This window comes from Microchirus variegatus, assembly GCF_963457635.1.
Source record: "Microchirus variegatus genome assembly, chromosome: 20".
In the NCBI taxonomy this organism is placed as follows: Eukaryota; Metazoa; Chordata; class Actinopteri; order Pleuronectiformes; family Soleidae; genus Microchirus; species Microchirus variegatus.
Window position 1 is genome coordinate 21,330,583 of NC_139821.1, and position 25,588 is coordinate 21,356,170.

General features: G+C 39.2%; 1 protein-coding gene across 1 annotated transcript in view; it reads left to right on the forward strand.

Moving 5' to 3' along the window:
* Positions 1–15,587: 15,587 nt before the first annotated feature.
* The window catches only part of LOC310941896 (DENN domain-containing protein 5B-like), a 33,635-nt gene continuing 23,634 nt past the window's right edge, over positions 15,588–25,588 (forward strand). Inside the window, exons 1-5 of the mRNA XM_083907143.1 lie at positions 15,588–15,661; positions 18,805–18,864; positions 19,872–19,972; positions 22,899–23,577; positions 24,449–24,636. Coding sequence (XP_083763269.1) covers positions 19,970–19,972; positions 22,899–23,577; positions 24,449–24,636 — 870 coding nt within the window. The 5' untranslated portion in view covers positions 15,588–15,661; positions 18,805–18,864; positions 19,872–19,969. The remainder of the gene's footprint in view (positions 15,662–18,804; positions 18,865–19,871; positions 19,973–22,898; positions 23,578–24,448; positions 24,637–25,588) is intronic.

A 25,588-nucleotide genomic window follows, 5' to 3' on the forward strand; every position in this document is an offset into this window, starting at 1 on the left:
AAAGTCAGCTACCACTGTCCATCCTTTATACACCCTATACCACCGCAGAGTCATCTGAGAGTCATACTGAAAGTCTGAGGTGTATATGGTGAACAGGAAGGGGGACAGCACAGTTCCTTGTGGGGCTCCCACATCAAATATAGACTATATAATATATATAAAACTATAGACTAGTGCAGTGCCCGTAAGAAGTATGTGGGAGCTGAAGAAGATTTTTAAGTTATGGTAATGCATGATAAGGAACCTAAAGGCTAACATAATACAAACACTGTGCAACCTCATTAGGCACAACGCAATTGTTTACATTTTCAATTAGCATTAGCGTTGATTAGCAAAGCTAAGTGTGCAGTTAAAGCACATCTTGTTCATTTCATTTCAAATCCATTGTAGTGTTGTATAGAGCCAAAATAAAGAGAACTGTGTCGACGTCCAAATATTTATGGACCTAACTGTACATGTGACTAGTGACTGTAACTCCTGAGCTGAGAGCACAGCAGAAAAACTGAAATCAAAAGGACAGTCTTGCTGCGACATAAACATGAACGAGGGAACAACGAGATACAAACGCTTGAATCGATTACTTGGTCTTCTCTGAACAAACGTGACGCATCGACAAAGGGAGAGTGAAGCTTTTAAAGGTGCAGTGGTTATTGCTGTTACCACTGCACCTTTAAAAGCTTCACTCTCAGAAACCCATCACCAAAATAAAACAGGAAGTGACATAAGAAAACCCAAAAACCTAACTAAAAACAGCAACTAAACCAAAACAACCGCAGCTTTGTGATACTCTCCTATCCTCTCCTCTCTGTTCCACTACTCACATAACAACCACCCCTACACATGTAACCCCCCCCCCCCACATTCTCACATGGTACCAGTCTCAGAGAGACACCACAGTTTAGGTTTTTAGTATAGCTACAGGAGATATGATGTAGTACTGATAACATCTGGGTAAAAAAAACCCAGAAAGTTTATCAAGAGGTTGGTCTGATATTTTATTCCATGTTATATGTTTGCTACACAGCACTGTGACAGGGCTTGTAACAACGCATTATGTAATAATGTAATAACTATGTAATAACTGCCGCATTTTGTAATAAACTGCCGCATTATTTAAAAAACTTCTTGAGCGTAATATGTAATAAAATGTTGCCACATTTTGTAATATAATAAGTTATTACATATTGTGGCTATAGTCACTAAAGCCATGTCATGGTAGTTGGGTAAAATATTGTGGAAAGGTTATAGAAAAACTAATTGAAATGTAAAAAAGAAAAGAAGTGTTTACTTGAGTTCTGTTTAGTTCTCCCATCATTTTCCCCCATGACTTTTTTGGACTCAATATTATTTTTGCTGTTATTTTAATGGTGAGACCACGGGTCAAAAGTGTTCACAATTAGGATTAGGAGTGATATTTGAAAGGACGGTGAAGAGAGAAAAACAAATATTAGAAAAAATAGAAGATGCTTTCCTTCGTTCTGCAATGTTATCTGCTGTGAAAGGAGGCCTGACATGAGATCAGCGGTCGGACAAACAGCATTCCACACACCTTGTTATCAGCCTCGTACCAATTGGAGAAGCATCTGGGGCCTTAAGTGTGTGTGTGTGTGTGTGTGTGTGTGTGTGTGTACCACACAACTATGTTCCATGTCAAGAATGGACAGGAAGGGGCCAAGGGTCAAAGGTTATATGTAGGACGGATGTGAAGCAGGAAAGATAAGAAAGGAGTGGACAGTTGAAGAGTGTGTGTGTGTGTGTGTGTGTGTGTGTGTGTGTGTGTGCGTGTGTGTGTGTGTGTGTGTGTGTGTGTGTGCGCGTGTGCGTGTACTTGTATTTGTTGCCTCTTCAGGACCAGCCTAGGGAGAGAGTGCAACATAAAAGATGAAAAGGAGAGTGGAAATAAATTTATGTGACAAAAGTGAATAATTTATTACAATTTACAAGGAAACATGGTTTTGTTTGTGATAGTGTATTCACAAAATTTCGGGGTGAATCCAGGCCAAAAAGAACAAACTCCCACTTTCCCGATGGATAGAAACTAACTAAACCATGACAAATGAACTTAAAACATGCACATGCACCGTTTCTGCAGAGGGAGGGGTCTGGTCAGGGGTGTGTGCTTGGTGGTGATGTTTGTTATTTTCTAATGAGAAGTCTATTTCTGTGTTTGTCCTGTTGCCTCTGTAGTTTGTGACATGTTTCAGTCCCTCCCACCCTGAGTTGTTGTTGTCTGAGAGGTGATCAGACAGCTTGTTCACACAGTCCAGTTTAGCCCCTCTGATGCCCTTTTTGAGGTCTGCACCACTTGCTCCTGTACTTGGCCCGGTCCCCAGATCTGTAAGAGTTACATGCATTTAGCAGTGACTCAACCTTACCCGTCCGTCATCCGTCATTCAATGCAGTGCGTGATGTAACCTAGCACTGCGTCTGTAGGTCCTCATGATCGAAAACAGTCCTGCAGCTGAGCCAGGGCTACATCAGACAAGCTGTTCATGGTTCTGGTGGTGGGCTTATTGTTTTCCTGAGTGGTGTTTTATGCTGGGATACAGAGCAGGGAGAGATGACCTGGTGGGGAGGGGGTACATCAGTGTGCGAAATACCCATTAATAATCGGGGGGTCCCATCTTCCATTTGTTGTGTCACCACCCCAGGTGCCACCCTGCACTATTGGCTATTTTCCCTGTCAGATGTGGGCTTGTGTCTGGGCCTTTTCCACAGTGCCATTCGGTGGGAAGCGTAGCTCTAAACCGAAGCCCCCGGCTAGCCTACGGCCGACCCACGTTTCAAACACATTTTCCCCACTCAGCGACACACCCGCTGAGGAAACGACTCTAGTTATAGGTGACTCTATTTTTTACGGAACGTGAAGTTTTAGACTCCAGCGACCACAGTCCGTTGCATTCCTGGGGCCAGAGCGGGCGACATCGAATCTCATTTGAAGCTGCTGGCTAAAGCTAATCGTAGGTTCAATAAAATCGTTAATCACATCGGCAGCAACGACATCCGGCTTCGCCAGTCGGAGGTCACTAAAATTAATGTGGTTTGTTTCTCTGGACCTCTACCTAATAGAACGAGTGATGACATGTATAGTCGCATGTTATCATTCAACCGCTGGCTGTCAAGGTGGTGCCCTAACAATAACATGGGCTTCACTCGGTCAGTCACACCCCTATAGATAATGACTATGCTATATATAAAGATAAAGCTATATATGAACATAGATTTAGGATTAACACAGTGTCTGCCTCTAGGGCTCCATACATTAGACAGTCATGGAGAAACAGTAGTCATTCATAGTAACCTCGAAAGTAACCTTAAAATAAACACGAGGACATTCTCCGAGCCGAGAACAAACAGTTTTAAGTGTGGTTTGTTAAATATTTGTTCTCTCCGCTCAAAAGTGTTGCTTGTGAATGAATTGATAAACGAACAGGATATACAGGATGTATACCGACCACCGAACTCCTACGCTGGCTTTTTAAGTGATTTTGCAGATTTTTTATCTGATTTAGTTCTCTGTTCAGATAAAATCATCATAGTAAGTGATTTTAATATTCATGTAGATGTAGCCAATGATAGTCTTGGCTCATCTTTTAAAGTTCTGCTTGACTCAATTGGCTTCAAGCAGCAGGTTAACAAACCAACACATCGTCATGGACACACACTTGACCTTATCTTGACATATGGTATTGACATACATAACTTGGTAGTATTTGATGAGAATCCTTTGATATCGGACCATTGTCTGATCTCATTTGAAGTTGTACTTACTAATGTTACTGATCCTAAACAGCAGCATTACTACAGTCGCTGTTTAACAGTTCAGTTGAAGAATTCACTGAACAGCTCTCGTCTGCCCTCCAGCCATGTTTTATCACAGAGGAAGACAATAGAAACATCACTCCCACAGAACTTAATGGAATAGTGGACAACACAAATTTAACCTTGCAAACAGTTCTAAACACTGTTGCTCCTCTTAAGAGAAAGGTTATCACCCGGGACAAGTCTGACTTGTTCTACATATATTTGTGTTCTACATATTTGATTAATGTGTTCATCTAGTGATAAATCAAAAAGGATTGTCAGTGAAAGGATCTAAATAGTGGACTGATACTCAGATAACAGTGTTCTGAATCCTGTAAACACAGCAGTCATCAAGTCAACTTAAAACAAATGTATGGTAAGATGTGTCTGCTTTGCCATAGATCCTTTAATCTTTTATTTGCCAAATGCAGACTCCATTATTACGCAAGGTATTTTTTAGCTTGCAACAAAATGTGCCAAGCGTCTCATACACTACAGTAAAACAACGACATCAATGCTGTCCTTTAGTTCCACCCTCATCTCCAGCACTTTGGTCATTTTTCTTTACAATTGTATTCATAAAGTTCCAGTAAATCTCAGAATGTGCCCTGAATGAAAAATGTAAAAAAATAAAACTTGAGTCTCCAGCGTGCTGTTATTTATAGTTTTAAATATAACAAAGAAATTGATGGGAGTGGAGGGGTGATAATAAGAAACTATTGAAAAGGAGGAAAAGGAAAGGGAGGAGGCTGAGTCTTTTTTTGGGAGTGCCTCCCTAGACGGAAGATCGATTCCGGTGTGCGTGCGTGTGTGTGTGCGTGTGTGTGTGTATGTGTGTGTGTGTGTGTGTGTGCTGTTTATTCACAGTGTGGGAGCTGTTAAGGAAACAGTCAACAGGAGCTTCCTGAAGAAAAGACTACACGTAATACGTCTTTCAATAGGAGGAAATGAAGCATGTGAGCGTGGGCGGGACCAATTTCAGGCACACACAGGAATGTGTTCACATTCATTACAGTCAGTTACCAAATGATTTCATCCAAACATACTTACAATAAGTGCATTGAGACATAGGCCTATGGTTTTCTAATAAACAAGCATCTAGTAACCCTAACCCAGGGGTCGGCAACCTGCGGCTCCAGAGCCTCATGTGGCTCTTCAGCCCCTCGGTAGTGGCTCCTTCTCGCTTTGAAGAAAAAAAACTTTTCATGTTTTTCACACTTTTTTGTCAAGTTAAAGGCGTAAATAATAGTGTTTTGGATATTTTGTCCATCACATCCAATTGGAAAACCACCCCTGAAAGCCATTAAAGTAATGCATACATGAAGAAATTCACATTTGGAGTCCTGTCCATGCTTAGATCCATATACTTAGGCCAGGCAGATTTTCTCATACGTAAACTACATAAAATTGTACATAAAATTTCATCTCAAAGTCATTTTTCTACACTTTAGAGGTTTGGTATCAACGTGCGACAAACTGTAGTTCTTTGAATATAGTACATGTGTAAAAACAACAACTTTACATGTTATTTTATCTTCATTTTAAGGATGAAATAGGTTTTTTGCGGCTCCAGAATAATTTTATTTGGGTGGAGAGGGGACACAAATGGCTCTTTTCATTCTAAAGGTTGCAGACCCCTGCCCTAACCCATCCAAAGAGCATATCCTATGCTGAAATACCAAAACAACTCTTTAAAATACAGCGTAATATATTGTAAGAGGAGGGTAGTATACATACATATTTAATGGGGGTTAAAAATAGGATTGTCACACTTTTTCCTCCCCTTATTGTCTATTTGGCTGTTTGTTTAGAATCCCTTCTAATCACTTATTGTGGACTATTTGAGTAATTTCATTTTCTTCACTTCTATTTCCAGAGATTGTTTACACCTTATTGGTCTCGCAAGATCACGTGACGGCTGCTTTACAATAGTGGACAAAATTTTGAAGATTTAAAACACTGATCATAAAAACTCAACTGTAGGATTCCAGGAGGAGAACTTTTATGCTTTTGTTCAACATGTCCAGGTCTTTTAATAAAGTAAGAATTAAGTAGTCCCCAAGTATTGTAACAGCTGGTCGTAGAGCCGCACAGCAGTGACCCCACAGACTGGAGCACTTCCGTTATTGAAGATGCTGTTTTTTTTCTCTTCTATTTTGGGATTTGTGTGTTGTTGGTTTTGCATCGTTTTGTTCTCTCAACGTGTTTCTGTTGTATGTATTTTGGCTTTCGGCTCATCATTTTTCTTTTGCAGTGCATTTTCTGGTGTCACATTGCTTTTGTTTTCGTTTGTGCTTTTGAATCTGCATTATTTGTGAATATGCAGCTTGTTCCTTCTTCTGCGTGTGTTTTGGGTCGTTGTAGTGCGTTTGCCCCTGTCAGACACCATGTTAGGTGAGTATTCTGTTAAAGCTCACATAGAGTGGTCCTGTTGCACATATATGTTAGTTATGGAGGTCTACTTACATACATTAACTTGTTTTTATGCTCAAAAACCTCCTAGTTGCTGTAAACGAGCCGATAGAAATCTCTCTTTTCTGACGCTGTTCCCCAGCCGCGATATTTCAGACTCAACTCTCAGTCCCAGAAGACAGAGTGTGTTGTGATTGGCTCTCAGAAGCACAGCTCCCCCCTCTGGAACGGTGGATGCACTGCTCCTCATTCTTCTCCTCGTTCACTTGCTGTTTGTTTACATTCGCGAAGCCATCAACATGGCCGCCACGTCCCAGAATGCAACGCGGTACCCGAGCCCTATTATGATATGACAGCGGTGCTGTCGGCGGTGATTAATGTCGCACTGTCATTGTATATGTATTTAAATGGACACTATAATATAGCGTCCATTATATTTATATACATATATATATATGTACACATAGATATATGTATGTGTGTATACATATGTATAAGTTTGTTTTCGTTCGTTTTTTTCAATTTTGGCCAAAAAAAACAAAATTCAGTCTGATTTTTCGTTTCACTGGTCTTACTGACAACCAGATATATCCCCAAATATTTCCTTTTCATTGGTGGGTGGGTCTTCTCTTCCCACTTGCTTCCGATTGGCTATGTTTGCGTTGTACTCTTAAAAATAAAAGTACTGCCTCTTTGCCTTCATTGCAATGTCAACACTTAGATAGATAGTTTGATGTTACTGATACTTTAGAGCTACTCACCTGCAGACTGCAGGATGTGTGGTCATTAATAGCAAATGGTTCATTGATTTTCAAATCAGCTGTTATCCGGTGGTATATCTGCATTCTCATGTGTAGCTGTGTAATTATGAAAAACGACCAGCAGGTGTCGCCCCGTGAAAACCTCCTGATCTATAGGTTTGGTGAATCTCATTTTCTCAGAAATGTGGCTTTCCTGAGAACTGGACAGTAAAAAAGACATCGATAGATAGAGACAGGTATCTATGTGAGTAAACTACAGCGACAGTGAACATCATCATATAAAGTGTCAACTATTGCACAGTAGATCTGTTTGCAACATCACATTAGTATATATCAGAATGAAGCTCTGTAAATGTATCTTAAATAAAAAACAACAACATAAAAATAAATGTGTTAATGTTTTCTGGACTGTATTTCTGCAGCATGCACTCTAACTGAGATATGTTCAGAGTACCCATCATAAATAAATGACAAAATATTACCATTTTAATATGAAATCAGGCACTGAGGTCGTAACCAAAAAGATAAGACACATTTCTATCTTTTCACTTGATGTCTTTTGATTGTTGTTAGGACCCAAAGCTATTGAACAAATTACCTATAGAAATCAGGGAAGCCGGCTCGCTTAATATTTTTTTAAAGAAAGTTAACAATGTATGATTTTACTTTGCATTTATCCAGAACTGAAATGTTGTTGCAAACACCTACGCACTGCGTTGCCTTTATTGAAATGCTGACTTTATTTATGCATTAGGTTTTAACCTTACTTTTGCTTCATTATAACTTTTAAATATGAAACAAATTTGAAAGTTTACAAACATTAAAACATTATAGTGTTTTTACTGGTTTACCGTGTTAATTGTAAAAGGGCATAAACATAAGTTCTAACAGAACATGACCAAGGACTAAAATATGGTTGAGCGGGTTGTGATTTTAGAAATGTTGGAGGATTTAAAGATCTTTTTAACTGATCTACAGTTCAGCACTGTTCGCTCTGATTCCTGTGGATCAGATCTGCTATAGTGTATTGAAGGTAAACATTATGTCTTGACTGTACACTGGTCCTTTCAAATAAATGAAGTAAATAAAGAAATCCCACACTCGCTAGCTTCAGTTTAATGTAGGGCCCACAGTTCTCCTTTACCTGAAACATCTGTGCAATACATAGAAGTAGAATTATGATAACATGCACATCAAAAAATAATTAAAATAGATAAAAGAACCATAATTACAACAATAAATAAACAACAGTTAAATGAACTGGCGTGCATGACTACCCATTTAGGTAACATTATGATACATAGACCCAATCTACAAAAAAAAAAGAAGTAAACCATGGTTCTGTTCATCTTCATCAGTATAGTTCATACACACAGTGAATGTTCAGCCATTTTTCAGGAAGTTGAGACATCATTAAACAACAGACAGAAAAAAAGCAGAAAAGATGTAAGAAATTACCACTTTTTTCCAGAGAAAGACAAAATAGCAGACAATATTTTGAATACACCACTAGGAGGCAGTGCTGCACTACGTAAACCTAAAATATTTAATTCAACCAGTACTTAAAATAAATCACTATTCACAATACAGCTGCCTGTTACTACCTATACCAGATATTGTATTAGTTCTGTCTCCAAAACTGTGTTGTTTCCATGGCAACCATCATAAGCAGAGTTGCCAGTGTGCTTCATGCATATAATGTTTAAAAAAAAAAAAAATTCCATAACAATAATCTGTACTAGGGCTGGGTAATATATTGATATTATATCTATATCGGGGTATATTGTATCATATTTATGATATTAAAAACATTTGTGAAATATACTAAATATTATAAATTAAATATAACATAATATGTATAAAAAAACAAAAAAAAACGTTTCAATCAATACATTATATTGATTAAAAAGTACATGGAATTGACAAGAGTATGTTTGAAAATTGAATTGAAAATTTTTAGCCCTTATTATGTGTCATGGCTAAATTAACCATTTCGCCCAGCAAAATGTATTTGATTTGTGTTGTTATTACGTTACATTACACTTTTATTAATACAATAAGAATTGAGTACAACCAACCAGGGGTGGAGTTGAACTTGTGATCATAATATCTCTGCACACAGGAGTAGCAGTCTTAACCGCAGAGCTACTCCACCCCTATTGTTATAAATACACCAGTATTCGCAATATATACCATATTGTTAAATTTAGTTTTAGTTTGGTGTATATTATGCATTATTCATAAAAAGTTAGGGGTGTTTGGCTTTTGGATTCTATTTCAGAATGCACCTAAAACCTTTATAACCTCTCTAAAATGTAAAATTGTTCAATGTTTCACTATTGATTGAATAACATGCTGTTCTCTAACAAGGTGGTTCATCGCACAAATCACAACGAACCACTAAAAGATCTGGTTCTAAAATAACCCTTTTAATAATAAAATAAAATGTGAAAATAACAACAATATATGTTTATTTAAAAGTATTTTATATGTTCATTCATCAACACTGTAGGTGGCGGTAATGAGGCTTAAATGCTTCGCGCCACCCGCCATTCAAACAGTAGAACAAGGAAGTACACTGCTGTTCCCATTGAAGAATCGTGCTCGTGTACTCCCGTACTTGGCAAGTATGTACTTCAGTCGTACTTCTCAAGTATGTACTTCAGTCGTACTTCTCAAGTATGTACTTTCCAAGTAAGCAAGTACATACTGGCATACTTGGGTATTGAGAAACGGCCACAGAAACACAGCTGCTTGATCTTCTCGCGAGAATTGGCTGTGCTAGCGCCGAGGTGTAGCGCCCTCCCTCTCTCTCTCTAGTTACTACAGACTCTGGACGTGAACGCATTCCTCTCTCTGTGGAGCAGGTTGTTCAAGCAACTTGGTCAAAGTAAGAAGCTTGTGTTTATCGCGAGAACTCCACCGCAGAAGAGCGTTTCTTTCTTTCCCTCCGCAGTTTCCCTTGCGACAGCACTCATGCCTGCCCTGGAGAGATAGGAGGTGACAGAGTTTACACCAAAGCCGGGATGAGTGGCAGCTCCGCGGCGTCCGGCGCGGCGCCTTGCCGCTTCGCGCACTACTTCGTTGTTTGCGGGATGGACATAGAAAGTGGACTGGAGCCGGATCAGCTAGCAGGTGCGCACACGTCTAACTGCAGGAGTGTGTTAAACCATGTTTTTCACTTGTATAAGTATTATATTCAAATACATTAAGAAATAATATGCACCACGAAACGACAAGGAGCAAAGTCATCCTTTGATCACTTCGCTGTGTGTGTGTGTTCTTGTACTTGCGGCATACTGAGGACCAGTGAGGGTTTTTAACCAACAAAATGAGGTCATTTTTACGGAGTGAGGATATTTTGGCCGGTCCTCACTTTGTTTTCATTGAAATCACTGCCTTAGGTTGCTATAACATGCTATACTCAATTTGTCAAAACCACATTTTTTTGTCAAATTTTGGACCAACATTTTTTTTCAAAATGTTTTTCAACTTTTGGATGACATAGTATAGTATGACGTTTTTGTAAAATGTTGGACCAAAAAAAAAATCGAAAAAGTTTCCCTGCCCTTTTTGCTCTGGGGCTCCACCTGCAGACATTTAATGGTACTGCAACCAGTAGTTCTTTGTAGACGTAATTCATGAAGTAGATATTTGTAATTATGTTGATTTATAAAGTGGAAATGCTGGTCCTCACTTTGTCAGCAACCCAGTCCTCAGTATGCAGCAAGTACAAGAATATGTGTGTGTGTGTGTGTGTGTTTACCGATCTTTTATTAGTTATTAATTCCATAAATCGGTGGGAAATGCCTACTTTGTTTCCCATTATTCGTGATGAAGACGTCAGAGGATGTTTTGTTTTCGTCGGAAATATAATATTAAATTGATTTATTAGAGATTTATTTAAAGAAATTAGAACATATTCACATTCAAGATGCTAAAATCCCACAAGTTGTTTTTATTTTATAGAAAAAAAGCAAGAATGTCAATGTTCTGTCATTGACTTTCCAAATCAAGCAGTCAATTATCAATTAAAAAGCATGTGTGTGCGCGTGTATTTATGTATTTATATATTGGAGATCCTAAAACGTTAGAAATCCTTTGTGGGGTCTTTTGTCTGCTTGTTCAAGGTTAAGACCTGGTTTTAGGGTTATTAGTTATTAGTTATTAGTTAGTGATGTGATGGTTAAGGATAGGGAATTAATTATGTCAATAATGATGTGTCCTCACTAAGATGCATAACGTAAAAGGAATGCTGTAGAAATTGTGCACTAACAGGATAGTCAAAGTTAAAGGCTTTTTATTAGGGCCAAAACAGTTAATCAAGTTTTTTCAGCTTCTAAAATGTGACTATTTTCTGGTGTATCCATATACCAAAAAAATTATAATAAAATGGATTTTAGGACAAAGCGAGACATTTAGGAGCATCTTTTTCGACATTAAATCAATTTAATTGAGAAAATTGCAGCCCTACTTTCTTTTAAATGTTTTATTAATTGAGCTGTACTTCTACAGGTTTTGTTTTATTTTTGAAGGACAAATGAGCTTTATGTGTGTGAGAAATCACCACCGCATTTCTAAAATGTTTTAACCAGATGGTAGATTCCTGTTGTGCTCTTCCTCTCTCACAACTCACTGTTCCTGACATAACTGTATGCTTTTGCTTCAGAAAATAGGTGAATACCAGTCTGAGGTCACCAACACAGACTCCTGTGGAATACTCAGTGTTGTATCTACTTGCTTTCATTAGCATCAGATTGAACACTTGAATGTTCCTGTGCTTCTTTATTGTTGTTTTCTTGCTATTGATGTGTTCTTTATTGGCGTTTGCTGATGAAAGGCAGCTGTGGTTAAATGTGATGAGAGCTGTCACTCATCAGCTGCTTCTGTGTTTATAATTTTCCCAGAATGTTTCATTATGAACTCATGTCTGTTTATCTTACTGCAGCAGTAGATATGCTCTTAACAGCATGCTGATCCCATCACAGCACAACTGTCAACGGCTCTTGGCCAAAGTTCAGAGGACTTAAACGTGTGTTCTTGTATTTGTTACGTATTAGTTACCTAGGACCTTTTGTCCAGCATAAACCAGTCAGCACCAGTAGTTCTCATGGAGACCAAAACCTCGTCCTAATATGGCAGAATTGACGACAACATGAATTTTGAAATGTGAAATTCTAACTATTTAAACTCAATGTTTTTCTTAAAACATTATTTACTATAGAGTTTCCGGTACATGAATTGAAAATAATAGTTGAAAGTAGGGTGTTGCAGTATCACTATCTTTAACAACAAACTAAAGATATAAGTTAACTTACTAAACTAGTCTATAGTGAATACAGTCAAATAAACATCTCTTCCTGCATAGAATGTGTAAAAAAGAAAAAGGCAGTCCATCCATTTGAAGAAAATAGCTGCAATGTAAAAATACAAGGCTGTAGCACAACTACATACACAACTGTGCCCTCCTGTCTCCTGTGAAACTTGACATTTTTTTAACATTTGAAATAATGACTACAAACTGAATGTTTGTACTGTAGCAAGCATACACACAACTGCCTAATCTAATGGCACAGTTTGCAGCCTGGCTGAGAGCACTTCATTTTTCTTGGCTTCTCCTGCACTACTTCTGCCTATGCTCTTATCTAATATAATATTGGAAAGTGTTAAATTAATTATGGTGACTCATGAAGTAAGGGCAAGTAACTCAACATGGAAAAAATAATAATAATAATTTTGTTGTTATGGCTGGGACTGTGTGTACTTACCTCACTAAAGTCAAGGCATTACAATTATAGAGTGTGCCCTTCATCGGGTGCAGGCCTTTTCTTTTCTGCACACCACCTCTGCTGACTGTGCTCTTCTCTTAATTAAAAAATTATAATAATAATAATAAAAAATAATAAAAAGCATTTCTGTTAATGCTTTTTCATTTTCAAATTTGACATTTCAAATTGAATTTTGTTACCTTTTTGCTGGAGGGTATTTTGAAAATGAAATCTTAAATGTCATTTTCTTTATCATTTGATTTAAATCACAGAATGAGCAGTCTTGAATTTGAAAATGAAAATGCATTTTGAAATATTGATTATTCATTTTATTTATCAGTCACAAAATGCAGCTCCATTTTGAAAATTAAAAAGCATTTCTGTTCATGCATTTTCATTTGGATAATGGCACAAATTTGCTTCCATAGGCACCATGGTGTTTGACACTTGAATAAACAAATCAATCAATCAATCAATTGAGTCGTCACCAAGACTAGAAAAGTGTATATACAGACCATTTACTAATTAACTGCCCACTATTATTATGTGTTACTAATAAAAAAAAGTCAGCTGATTACAAATCCTGAGCTCTTTAGTCCAGACTGCAATGCCAATTAGCTGCTTAAATCCCTCCCATAAATAGCCACTTTGTGAGTCCAGACATCCCCTGCAGATGATGCCAACAGTGGTGGAGGAAGTACTGAACCTCAGTACTTAAGTAAAAGTACAAATAACCAGGGAAATATTTATTTTAGTAAAAGTAGAAGTACCAAAATGACAACCCTACTTCAGTAAAAGTAAAAAGTACCTAATTTTAAATGTACTTTAAGTAGAGACTTAAGTAGATACCGATACTTGTGCTGTGGGTATCGGCTGATACCAAGAACCGTTACCCATACCAGTGTGTTATTATAATAATAATAATTATTATTATTATTTTGTTTTTATCATTGGTTCTCAAAGTGCTGCCCGGGGGCCAATGGCGGCCCGCAGAAACATTTCTGGCGGCCCGCAATGAATTTCAGTTGATCGTTTTGATCCAGGAGCTTCTAAACTTGTTAAATGTTTATTGGACATTACTGGATACAGACCAATAAGTGTAAACTGTAGACCTGCAATCTGGTCATTAAAATTATTACAAACGGGATTTCTTTCTGTTTTTTTCCTTTGGCGGCCCTCAGTCCAATGTTGGGTTCCTAAATTGGCCCTCAGGTATCAAAACTTTGAGAACCCCTGTTTTAAATCATACTACGCCTGCATGACTGTGATATCATTTCCATTGTGGTGAGGTCTGGCTCAGGTTAAACCCTATTAAAAACAAGAATGAATACAGCAAATGGAAGCCATTTATATTTACATTTATTTTTAAAAAGAACAGTATAAAAAAGTAGTGCAACAGCAACTTAACTAAACAAATCTAGGAATTATTCTTTAAAAAAAAAAATTAAAGTGCAACCACTGTAAAATAAAAAAGGCATTTAAATAGAACAGTATAAAAAGTAGTGCAACAGTCGGGTCCAGAACTTATCAGAAAATGTACCGAAACGTATTGTGGAAATGTAGCGGAGTAGAAAGTATAGATAATTGCTGAATAATGTAACACAGTAAAAGTTAAAAATATGCACTATTTATTCTACTTGAGTAAAGTGCAGATACATGAAAAATGTACTTAAGTACAGTAACAAAGTATTTGTACTTTGTTACATTCCACCACTGGATGCCAATGATATAGTGCCAGTGGTATAAATACACCCTGGCCTTGTTACAGAGCCTAAAATATTCCCTACATTCTAACACCACATGCATTTTGTGTCTGCAGCACTGTGCGATTGATAGGTGTGTGGAGCAAAGCACTAATGTGGGGTGGGATATGTTTGGCATGTCAGAGATATGTGGCCAGCCATGGCAAAACTGGGAACAAATAGACTAAGTGATATTTTGAGTTATTTACAGATTATGAAAGTGTGATCTAAGCTTTCCAACAATGTCTAACACATGCAAATCAGATAGTATTTGAAGAAGTGTGGTCATTTAAATGTAGGCACACCTCAGACTGCTTTAGGAACAATTTTAGCCTCAAAGATTCATCACAGAATCACCACATTTGCATAGGACAACCCCCTTCTGGTCAAGACGTCAGTGAAACCACACCTCTCTGTATGAGCTACTTCTCATCACAGAAACTGGAGCACAGATGCTAGTTTGTGAGCTACACGCTACAATACATATACAATACATAAAAAAACTGGACAATTAAATCAGAAGTCATTCATGCCCTACACTCTACACATTTTATTTTAGAGATTTTGAGAAAAACATCTCAGCATGTCAGCAATGGACATCAGTACACCACACTGTTATTTAAGCTGCTTGGTGTGGTAGCTAGACTGGTACAGTTTCAGATGATGGAAATGTTTCAGACATGAAACTGAGAAACTGAGATGCAAGAGTATGGTCTGTCATTACATTTGCATGGTGCATGGACTATGCTACACTTGACTTGATCCGATTGTATGGAACTTTTGGGGAACTTACTGCTCTAGTCCAGTCCCTCTTTGTCCTGCACTTTGGTTTAAGAGCTCTGTTGCGTCTGCTGGGAACTGTTCAGTGTCATGGTAAGTAAGAGTGGCGCTGTGAAGGACAAAGCGTGTCCTCAGAGGGCAGCATGGCACAAAGGGATTTGTGCAGCTAAAGCTCCGCTCTGGCTTGGGCCATCTGTCTGCACACAGACTGTCAGTCAGCACGAAGGCCGCATGCTACCAGTCTCTCTCTATACTGTATATGTATATTATGTAGAACAACTGCTTTCTTATTGGTAACATTATGATGTTTTTACATCAGGGTTTTGATGTTTCTCAAGATAATGAGTTCCCTTCAGTGAACGGGGAGGCTGTGGATCAGGAGAGCATGTAATTGGTGAGCCTCAAGTCTGCATTTGGACATGTCCTTGGAAAAGACAATGAACCTCAGGTTGACAATGATAGCTAATTCCTTCAGTGGGTAAATGGATGATTAAGTTAAGTGCAGACGTGCCATGTACAGGTGCATCTCAATAAATCACTGTGCGAAATACAGGGGGGGTTAGACCCCCCTGATTAACACTCAAGACCCCCTGAAAGCCTCAAATGCAACAGTTGAGGGGGGGGGTCTAAACTAGGGCTGGACGATAAATTGAATTTTATTCATGATTTTGATTTTGGCTTCTCACGATCATAAAAAGATTATAATCAGTTCACATTCTGACTAGTCATTACAGTAGTCGATGACAACTTGACTATTGAAATAGTCATAAGTTGCAGCCCAGTAAAAACTATGATATTTTGCCTTGAAATATAGTGGAGTTAAAGTAGATAGTTTTCCAAAAATGGAAATACAATGTAATGTAATGTACAGATACCTACAAAGTTATTAAGGTTTACAGAACAGTAAGGTCTACAGTTGTCCCAAACGATTATTTTTCAAACGATTAATCTAGGGATTATTTTTTCGATTAGCATTCTCAATGTCAATATACATTGTCAATATCTGAGCCTGATAGAAACCAGGCCTTTAGCCAGCAGGGCAAATAATAAGGAATTAGTGGATAAGCGTCTTCTAAAGAAAGAATGAGACCACGGAGTAAAAACAATAAAAAGTGAGCTCTTGAGAATCTGGAGAAACCCTCTAAAAAATCCTAGCTAAAAGCCTGATGGAAACGGATGCATCAGGTCTGGTTTGCTAAAATATTTTTTAATGGCTGGGTTATTGACAGACCAGGGTTCAGTCACTGTGTGTGTGTAACTGGACTTTGATGTCTTACTGATTGAGTTCCAACTCATCTCACTGACCTCTGTTCTGGGTGATAAGGCTGAGTAAACAATGTACCAGCATTTTAGATGCCGCCTGCTTGAGACAGACAGACAGACTGCCATGGACGCCATGCTACCAGTGATCATGGTCTTTGTGTTCTATTATATTGTGTTTTTTTTATACAGTTGTGTATTTTGTGTGACAGTCAGATATTTAACCATACCTCGGGTCATTGTCTGAACTATCGATCGATTAGAGGTGACAGAGTGGTCCTGTTGCACATAAATGTTAGTTATGCAGGTCTACTTACATATATTAACTTGTTTTTATGGTCAAAAACCTCCTAGTTGCTGTAAACGAGCCGATAGAAATCCTCTTTTCTGACGGTGTTTTTCTGCTGCGAGATTTCAGAGTGAACTTTCACCCCCAGAAGACTTGTGATTGGCCAGTACTATCCAGCACATCCGTTCTCAGAAGCGCAGCGCCCCCCTCTGGAACGGTGGATGCACTGCTCCTCATTATCAAAACATTGTTTTAACAGTGTTTAAAAATAGCTTCTTCACGACTCCCCGCTTCAGTTTTATGACTTTAAACCGGAGTCAGACCCAGAGTCAGAAGACACTGTCGCTCGTGAAACACCTCCACAACGGACGTTATTCTTCTTCTGCAGTTCAATGTACGTAACCGGATGTGCCCGGACTAGTGCCCGGAGCAGGATGATCGGTTGTTCAGGAGAACCGCTGTTTACGTAACTATTACGGGATTTTCAGAGATCTCGTTGAGCCCCGAGATTACAATAAAACACAACGTTCTCAGCAGTGGCTGAACTGTTTGTTTCGAACCGTCAGGGCTTCATAAACAAGGTAATGACGCAGATACACACCAAAAAAACAGCGTTAATAGGAACTTCCGGTCTAGTTCCGCTTTAGAGCAATTCGTATTTTTCTTGCATGTCTCACAGCACTTAGTAAACATTTGAAGACTTAAACTACTTCAGTCAGTGTATTGAATTTATATAATACAGGGTTTCACTATTTGAGTTGAATTACTGAAATAAATCAACTTTTCCACAATATTCTAATTTATTGCAGTGTGCAAAATACCCATTAATAATCGGGGGGTCCCATCTCCCATTTGTTGCACAATACTGTTTTACCACCCCAGGTGCCACGCTGCAGTATTGGCTATTTTCCCTGTCAGATGTGGGCTTGTGTGGGCCTTTTCCACAGCGCCATTTGGAAAGCAAATCATTAAAACATTAAAAATACACAATTACAAATAAAATAATTTACATTTTGTCTGTGTTTTTCAATGACACTGTAACATGTTTAAACTAGGGCTGGACGATTATGGCAAAAAATATATTAGCGATATTGAAATCGTGATTAATAGACACGATATTCAGAGTATTTATTGAACCACCAAAACTCACTTGGTACATTCCTCCTCATAAAATTCACCATAAAAAAATGTAGTCGACCAATCACAATCTTGGTCGAGCCAGAAAGTGTCAACTAATTAGTCGACTTGGACTTTTCCAAGTCGACTGGTCGATTATGAAAAGAGCGCACTTTTCATTGTTTTCACTCCGTGGTCTCAATCTTTGTATAGAAGACGCTTTAGCGCTGTTATTAAGGGAATAACAGATGCATCAGATGAGCTGATCTCTTTAGTTAACTGCTCAAAGAGAGAGAGAAGGGAGTTCAGAATCTGCGCTGCAGGCAAGTTTCGCTTTTGCCCAAAGAGACTTTCCAGCATTTAAAAGGTGCTGTTCCACCGTGTACTCACAGCTTGTTGAAATCGTTTTATTGGCGTTCCAAACTGATCTTTTGCGGCCAGCACGCGCCTGTCGATACCCTACCATCACAACAACGTTTCGGTGGTTACCGGGGGAATCAGGAGGAAAAAATAGGGCGTCTTTTGGGCGTCCTGCCTAAAAGTAGGGCGTCTAATTTCTTATTATTTTCAGTACAGGGCGTCCCCAGGATGCCCGGACGCCCTGCTGACTAAAAGCCTGACCGCTTTAGTACTATTTCTTAAAATTCATCCCTACTGAGATGTAAAAAGTGTTTTTAACTGTTCATACTCCATTTCCCACAAGTGCATTATGTGTGCAATGCATGCTTTGTTGTGATATTGATAATGTATGTCCTGTTGATGATCCACTCATTTTCTCTTCCATTAACCATTCTGTGCTTCTCGGTGTGTATTAGTTTTGACATTTCGCTGTTTTTTCTCTGTTTGATTTTCTGCATGTGGATTGTCCATAGCATTGTACCAGTGGCTAGAGGCAAACCTCCAAGGCAGGAATCCAGATACTACAGCCGGAGGTAAATTCTCAAGTCTGTTTGCATGCCTGCTTTACTCACTTAGCTGCTCCTGTTTTCAGATAGACATGTTAGAAGCCACACTAACATGACTTCATGATTAATCTCTCTTAGATTGTCACCAAATTATTTTAGATATTGCCTGTCTTCGCTTAAATGTTTAAACATATATTTAGCAGACCACCGCCAAAGCTGAAAGACTTTGTCACCTGTGTTATACATACCGGCATCTGAAATGTTTACATTTTTATCAGAATCTTACATAAATATAACAATATTCATCCTGATCTCACTGTCACTTAAGTTAAATGGGACTGAACCATGTTAAATTTAAATTGCTTACAAATCCATAATCTGGGTCGGATCTGGTTAGATGTTTTCCTCTGCTGTGGCAAAAATGAAAGAAAAAAGAAGGATGCACAAAATGTGTCTTTTGTGGTACCTAAATTTATGCACATGCCTAGTTTTGTTTAAATAATTCTTGCACACGTTCTGTAAATCATATAAACTTTATTTCCTTTCTCAAATATCACTGTGTTTGTCTCCTATATGATATATTTGACTGAAATTTCGTATCCAAACATCCAATGATTTATAAAGGAAACATTTACAGGGGTGCCCAAACTTTTGCATACCACTGTATGTAAGAGCCTTAAACCAGCCCTTGCAGCCCTTAATCCAGCTCAGCCCACCTGGAATTGTCCCGGTTCTCCCGATTGTCCCTCTGGGCCTGCTCACAGCACCATGTTGACTAACAGAGTTCACTGCAAGCAACCCAAGATATTTAAGTTGATTCGCTTCGGAGTCTTTAATGATGCTGAAGTTGAAGTGTCTCAAATACAGTAATGCTTTACATACATGCACTTTAACATCAGAAGGACACAAATCAGTGCACCTGCTGTTACAGAAGAATCAAATATATCAATTACAGAATCACATACTGATGATTGGCTGTTGACTCTCTCACAATTTCCCACCAATCATCTCAAAGTTCATGTTTTCATTTCCAGGTGACCAAAATCCCCTGAAGAGAACATTCAAGTCCAAAGTTTTGGCTCATTTCCCTGAGAATGTGGAGGCAAACCCATTCGACAAGGATGCTGTCAACATGGTAGGTGTTCGTGCATCGCCGTAGTGCTACCATGGAATGAGAGCTGCGCTTCACATCTTCATTTAACTTTTAATATTTAGATTTAACTATTTAAATAAATATATATGTATATATATATATACATATATATATATATATATATATATATATATATATATAAGTTAGGGCTGGGCGGTATACCGGTTCACACCAAATACCATTTTTTTTCCCGTTATGATATGAATTTTTAATATACCGCCATACCGGTGTATTTGATTACACAACATCCGCGCAGCTGAGGCGCTGCTGTCTGCTTTGCTAATGGGCGTTTCATTAATGTTTATATATTTGTTTCAATCACTGAACGAAGCCTGTCATATTTGGGACAAGAGTCGGGACCTTTAATCACTTGCACACAACTTTTCATCGGCACTCAGCAGAGAGAGTGAGCGAATGTGGTCTGCGCTCTTAGTCATTAGTTAATTTACTTAAATAAACTACATATACATTTAGTTATGTCTCGTTGTATTAGTTCGTCCTGTTATTGACGTCATGCTGTCATCACCTGACAGTCTGGCTGATTGAAAGCCCCCAGATGCAGCGGATGCGCGATGCAAATACTATTCGAATATATTCCAATATCTGTGTTTTTTAAGAGGAAATATTCGAATATCATTTTTGAGTTATTTTGACAGCCCTAGTGAAGCCCAATTTATACTCCTGCGTAAAGTGCTCTGTGTAGGCTACGCAGAGTCCTCTGCGTCGACGCAGAAACTGTCGAAGAGCCTCTGCGTCGTCTCCGGCTGCACGGAATATTTTTTAAGTGTCCGTCACTCCGTCAAGGGACAACGGAGACGGCAAGAGCTGCGATTGGTCCTCAGGACAGGCCGAGATAAGCTGCTCTGTGCCGGCTCACAGTGAGCAGCGAGCGTCCACAGAGGGCGGAGCTGAACACCGCCGACTTCGTCGCTGCCGAACTATAAATACGTCATATCTTAACACACACAGCACATGTTTAGACTCTAAATGGCCAATTTCTCGCCTCAAATTATCTTAAAACTGTGTTCCGTGACACAGAAAAGTGACAAACGGCCGCTGTTTCAACAACAACAGTCTTTCTCCCTCGGACGCCATTGCTCACTGTAGCCAAAAGCACAACAACCTTGCGCAGCGACCCCTACTGATCGGGTGGGAAATTGCAGCGCATATCCGTCACCACGACGCAGAAGTATAAAGGCTCGAGTCGTCTACGTGGTGACGCAGACGGATAACGCATTACGCAGTCGGAGAAGTATAATGTGGCCTTAAGCATGTCTTGGAATATCAAGAATGCATGAAGTTAAGGTCTGCACCCTCCATCAGGTAACACTGGAAATTTTTGTTGTTGAGTTGCACATTAAAAGTTCTGTATTTTGACTGCAATTTCGATTCCTCACTTCATTAGAATCACGAGTAGCTCTTCTTTGTAAACAGCATCATTTTCTGGGGCCATGTGAACCTGTACTAGTATGGAGTTATTCTACAGTATTCATGACAGTAAAATAGACCATCCTAAGTTAATCTACTGCAGTAATTCTTAGAATGAGTAGAAAATGCTAAAACACCTGATTATGCATGAAAAAACAACAACGTGATATATATTTTTGGTCATACAAATATTGTTGTACATGTGTAAAAGTTAACAAAGTTAAAATGTACATAACATTTTTTAAACATTGTTTGGAGCAAATGTGGCAAAAATGTTGATGTTAATTTCAGCTTCCTCCACTTTACAAACGGCTCCTTTGTGTGTGTGTGTGTGGGGGGGGGGTGTCAGTGCTGCTTAATAATTCAGCCGTGAGTCTCGTCTGCCATCGTAGAAACAGACCATAATGCAGCAGGTGCTCTCACTGAAACCTGACACAATGATTGCAAGCTGTTGACAGTCCTCTGGAAACATCACCGTCATTCCTCTCTCCACTTTTTTCCATCACAACGAGTTTGCCTTTAAGATAGGGTGGGAGATTATTTTCTGGAGCATTATTTACTGTCATGCGTAAAATCCTCTTCACACCCTGATTGTAATCAATTAATTAATACGTTGTCACAAAAATGAAACATGTCGGTCACCTGTGGAACTGACAAACCTGTAAAAACACCAATCATGTTGGACATCCTGAACAAATTGTGATCCATCAGTCTTTAACCGCGCATGATCAGAGGACAACACAAGAGCCTATGCTAGCTGGCAAAAACTTCCATGTGACACGAGACACTTGCAGCAACATTATGGCACAAAAGGTGCCAATAACAGGTGTTGGTCGCAAACCAAAGACTGTTTTTGGGGAAGAAAAAGAAAAGGGCTGATGCAGAGCAATCCAAGACCAGAGTAAACATTGGTGGTAACTGGTTTGAATTCCATTTTAACCATGTGCTTTTGTGTGAACTTTGTCTATGTGTGTGTGTGTGTGTTTTATTAGGTGCTTCTGTTTTTTTCAAACGTTTGGTGACTCTAAATTGAGAGTAGGTGTGAATGTGACCCCAGGATTCCAGTGAATATGTATAGTAGTATTGTGGCACGTTGCATCTGCATAGCATTAATGTTTTATCAGGGTTTGATTTCCGGTCAAAAATAGAACTTGCCTATTCTCTGCTTAAGCGATGGACTGCTGGAGCAACGATGCAGCAGGTACACGATGCAAATGTAATAGTGAAGTGAAAGCTGACACATTGACTAAAGTGTATGTGACGGAGAGTCCCATGATCCTGAATGATCATGTGATAGACTGCTCATCTCTCTAGGATGTACCTGCCCACCCCATGACCCTTAAAATAGGTGGTAGAGAATGAGTGTATGAATATGAATACATGTATTGTACCAGTACAGTGATAAAGATAATGTGGGGATGAACAGAAAAAAGTCCCTGACGACAGTGTGGTGATTGACTCCTTTTTGCTTTCCCTGCAGTTGTGTATGCCTAAAGGACTGTCGTTCCGGACACAGGCTGGCCAGCTTGATCCTCAGTTTCACTCCTTTATCATCACTAAGGAGGACGGCTCTCGAACTTATGGCTTTGTCCACTCCTTCTACGAGGAGGTGACCAGCCCGCAGATCTGCTCCGCCATGCATACCCTGTACCAGAGGCACACATCATCCAACCCTCCTCCATCTTCCTCCTCCTCCTCCTCGAGCACGGACTCTCTGGCCAGCAGTCTAGACGAGGTTGACCCCCCCTCTTCTTCATCTGCCTCGTCTTCACCTCATGCTGTGATTGGCTACGACTCATCGCGAGACACCCTCTACGTGTCCAAAGCTTTGTGTCTGATCAGCCCCATGCCGTTCATGCATGCTTGTCGCCACTTCCTGTCGCAGCTTCATAGGGCCATCACAGCAGCCGCTATCCCTCCACTACCACTGGAGAGCTACATTTACAACATCCTGTTTGAGGTGCCACTGCCCGCCCCTGGACGCACGCTCAAGTTCCATGGTGTATACCAACCAATTGTCTGTCAGAGGCCAGGATTACTGGAACTACCACTAGCTGACTTCCCCCTCACAGAAACCTTCAGTCTGCTGGGACTGGAAAACCTTGTTCAGGTGTTCACATGCACCCTACTGGAGATGCAGATCCTCCTCTACTCACAGGGTAAGTCCACCTACAAATAATAGTGTAGTGTGTCTCTGATGAATCAAACATTGTTTTTTCCTCATCAAACCTAATGCCCCCCTTATTCAGAATAATCATTAGTGAGATTTCATTGGAAATCTTAAAACATTTGAAGAAGATGTGGTCATTTGAATGTAGGCACTCCTCAAACTGCTTTAGGGAGAATTTTAGGCTCAAAGATTTACACCTTTTCGGAGCCAAGAGACAGAATCATCACATTTACATCGAGCCAATTGTGACTGTTATACCCAAAATGTTGGTGGTACTGTAACCTTTTTTGCACTCTACACACATTGTATTGTACCTGAATGTTGGTGGTTTTGTTACTTAACTTTTTTGCACAAAACTGGAAGCAATTTCAATAAATAAGTGCTAAATAATTTATAACATTTTGTATCTATTTGTATCCTTCTGAAAAGCTGGCCCTCCGGAAATTTTTGTTGAATAGCCCTGGTTTAGGCCATGTCCCAATACCTCCCCTAACCCTACATTTTTGCCCTAACCCTAAATTGTGCGTGTGCACATGTAGCTGGGAGCAAGTGGAAATGCTATTTTCCCCTCATAAACAACCCTCAAAATGTAGTGAGCTCTGATGCAGGCTTAAAAAGAAGCGGAAGATGAAATTACCAATGATGCTAAATTTGATGATGCAAATTCAGCGAGCCTGACATTTTTCAAGAAAGATGGCGGCCACATCTGCCGAGGAACATTTTCGTTGTAATATATTTTCGCAAATAAACACGTTACAAATGTCGAATTGTGTTGGAATATGTTGATTTGATACACATCCAAAGCACCGTTGACCGTTCACTCTGGGCAACATAATAACATAATTTTCTTTCACTCTCAGACTACCAACGGTTGATGACGGTGGCAGAAGGCGTCACCGCTCTGCTGTTTCCCTTCCAGTGGCAGCACGTCTATGTTCCCATCCTGCCAGCCTCCCTCCTCCACTTCCTGGATGCTCCTGTTCCCTACTTAATGGGCTTGCAGTCAAAGGAGAGCACTGATCCATGCAAACTGGAGCTTCCTCAGGAGGTACGTAGCACAGTATTGGTAACTATTTCATTTTTAAGTAAGTTGAAGTGTCCACTTCAAGAAATAACCAGTTGTTTTATAACTCCAGATTCTTTCATTCAACCTGTTAATCTTCCACTCAAGTAGTTATTGACAGCTAAAACCTACTTGAAAATGTATGAATAGCGAATATTAAACATGCTCTATGGACAACATTACCATTATTTGACGCTCCTCCAGTCGACGTGGCCACTGTCTCTCCTCTTGCCAGGATCCTATATGTGAAATTCCCCAACCTGGCAGCTCCTCACTCCCTGAGAGCTGTCAATCAATGTCCTGTTGTGGTTAATATCTGTGCGTGTGAAATCACATACATGGTTCGTGAGTCATTGTTTTGTGCGCAGAATTATTAACCCAATACTGATTCCATAGAATGAGCTGATCTGAAATGAATATAATATAAAAATGCATAAAATAATCAGAAAAAAACTGTAGTAGTATTGTGGATTGTTACAAAAACTGGGGGAGACCCCTCTTGCTGGTTTGTTGGGGCTTGGCTGATTATTAGCCTGCTGAATCTCTCATCTCCTCCTCGCACTGTTGGTCACTGATAAACCTCAGTATTAAAATGTTGAACCTTGTTCTTTTTAGCAGCGTTTTAATACCTCCTAATGCTTTTCCTTCTTGTTGTTACCTCAATTCACAGCTGTTTCCTTCTTGGAAGTGTTATAGCCAATGATGTCAAACAATATCAAGTATATACTGCAAGTTTTACTGAATATACAGTACTGTGCAAAAGTTTCAAGCAAAGTTTCTCTCTGTCAAATTCTGTGATAATTGGAATTTGGAATGAAGTGGTGCGACTTTAAAAAAAACCAAAAAAAAACTGCATACATATTTTCTGGATGTGTTCTAGTAAAGTGAAATAGAAATAATTCACCTCTGTTGCTGTTATAGCATTGCTGAAACAACA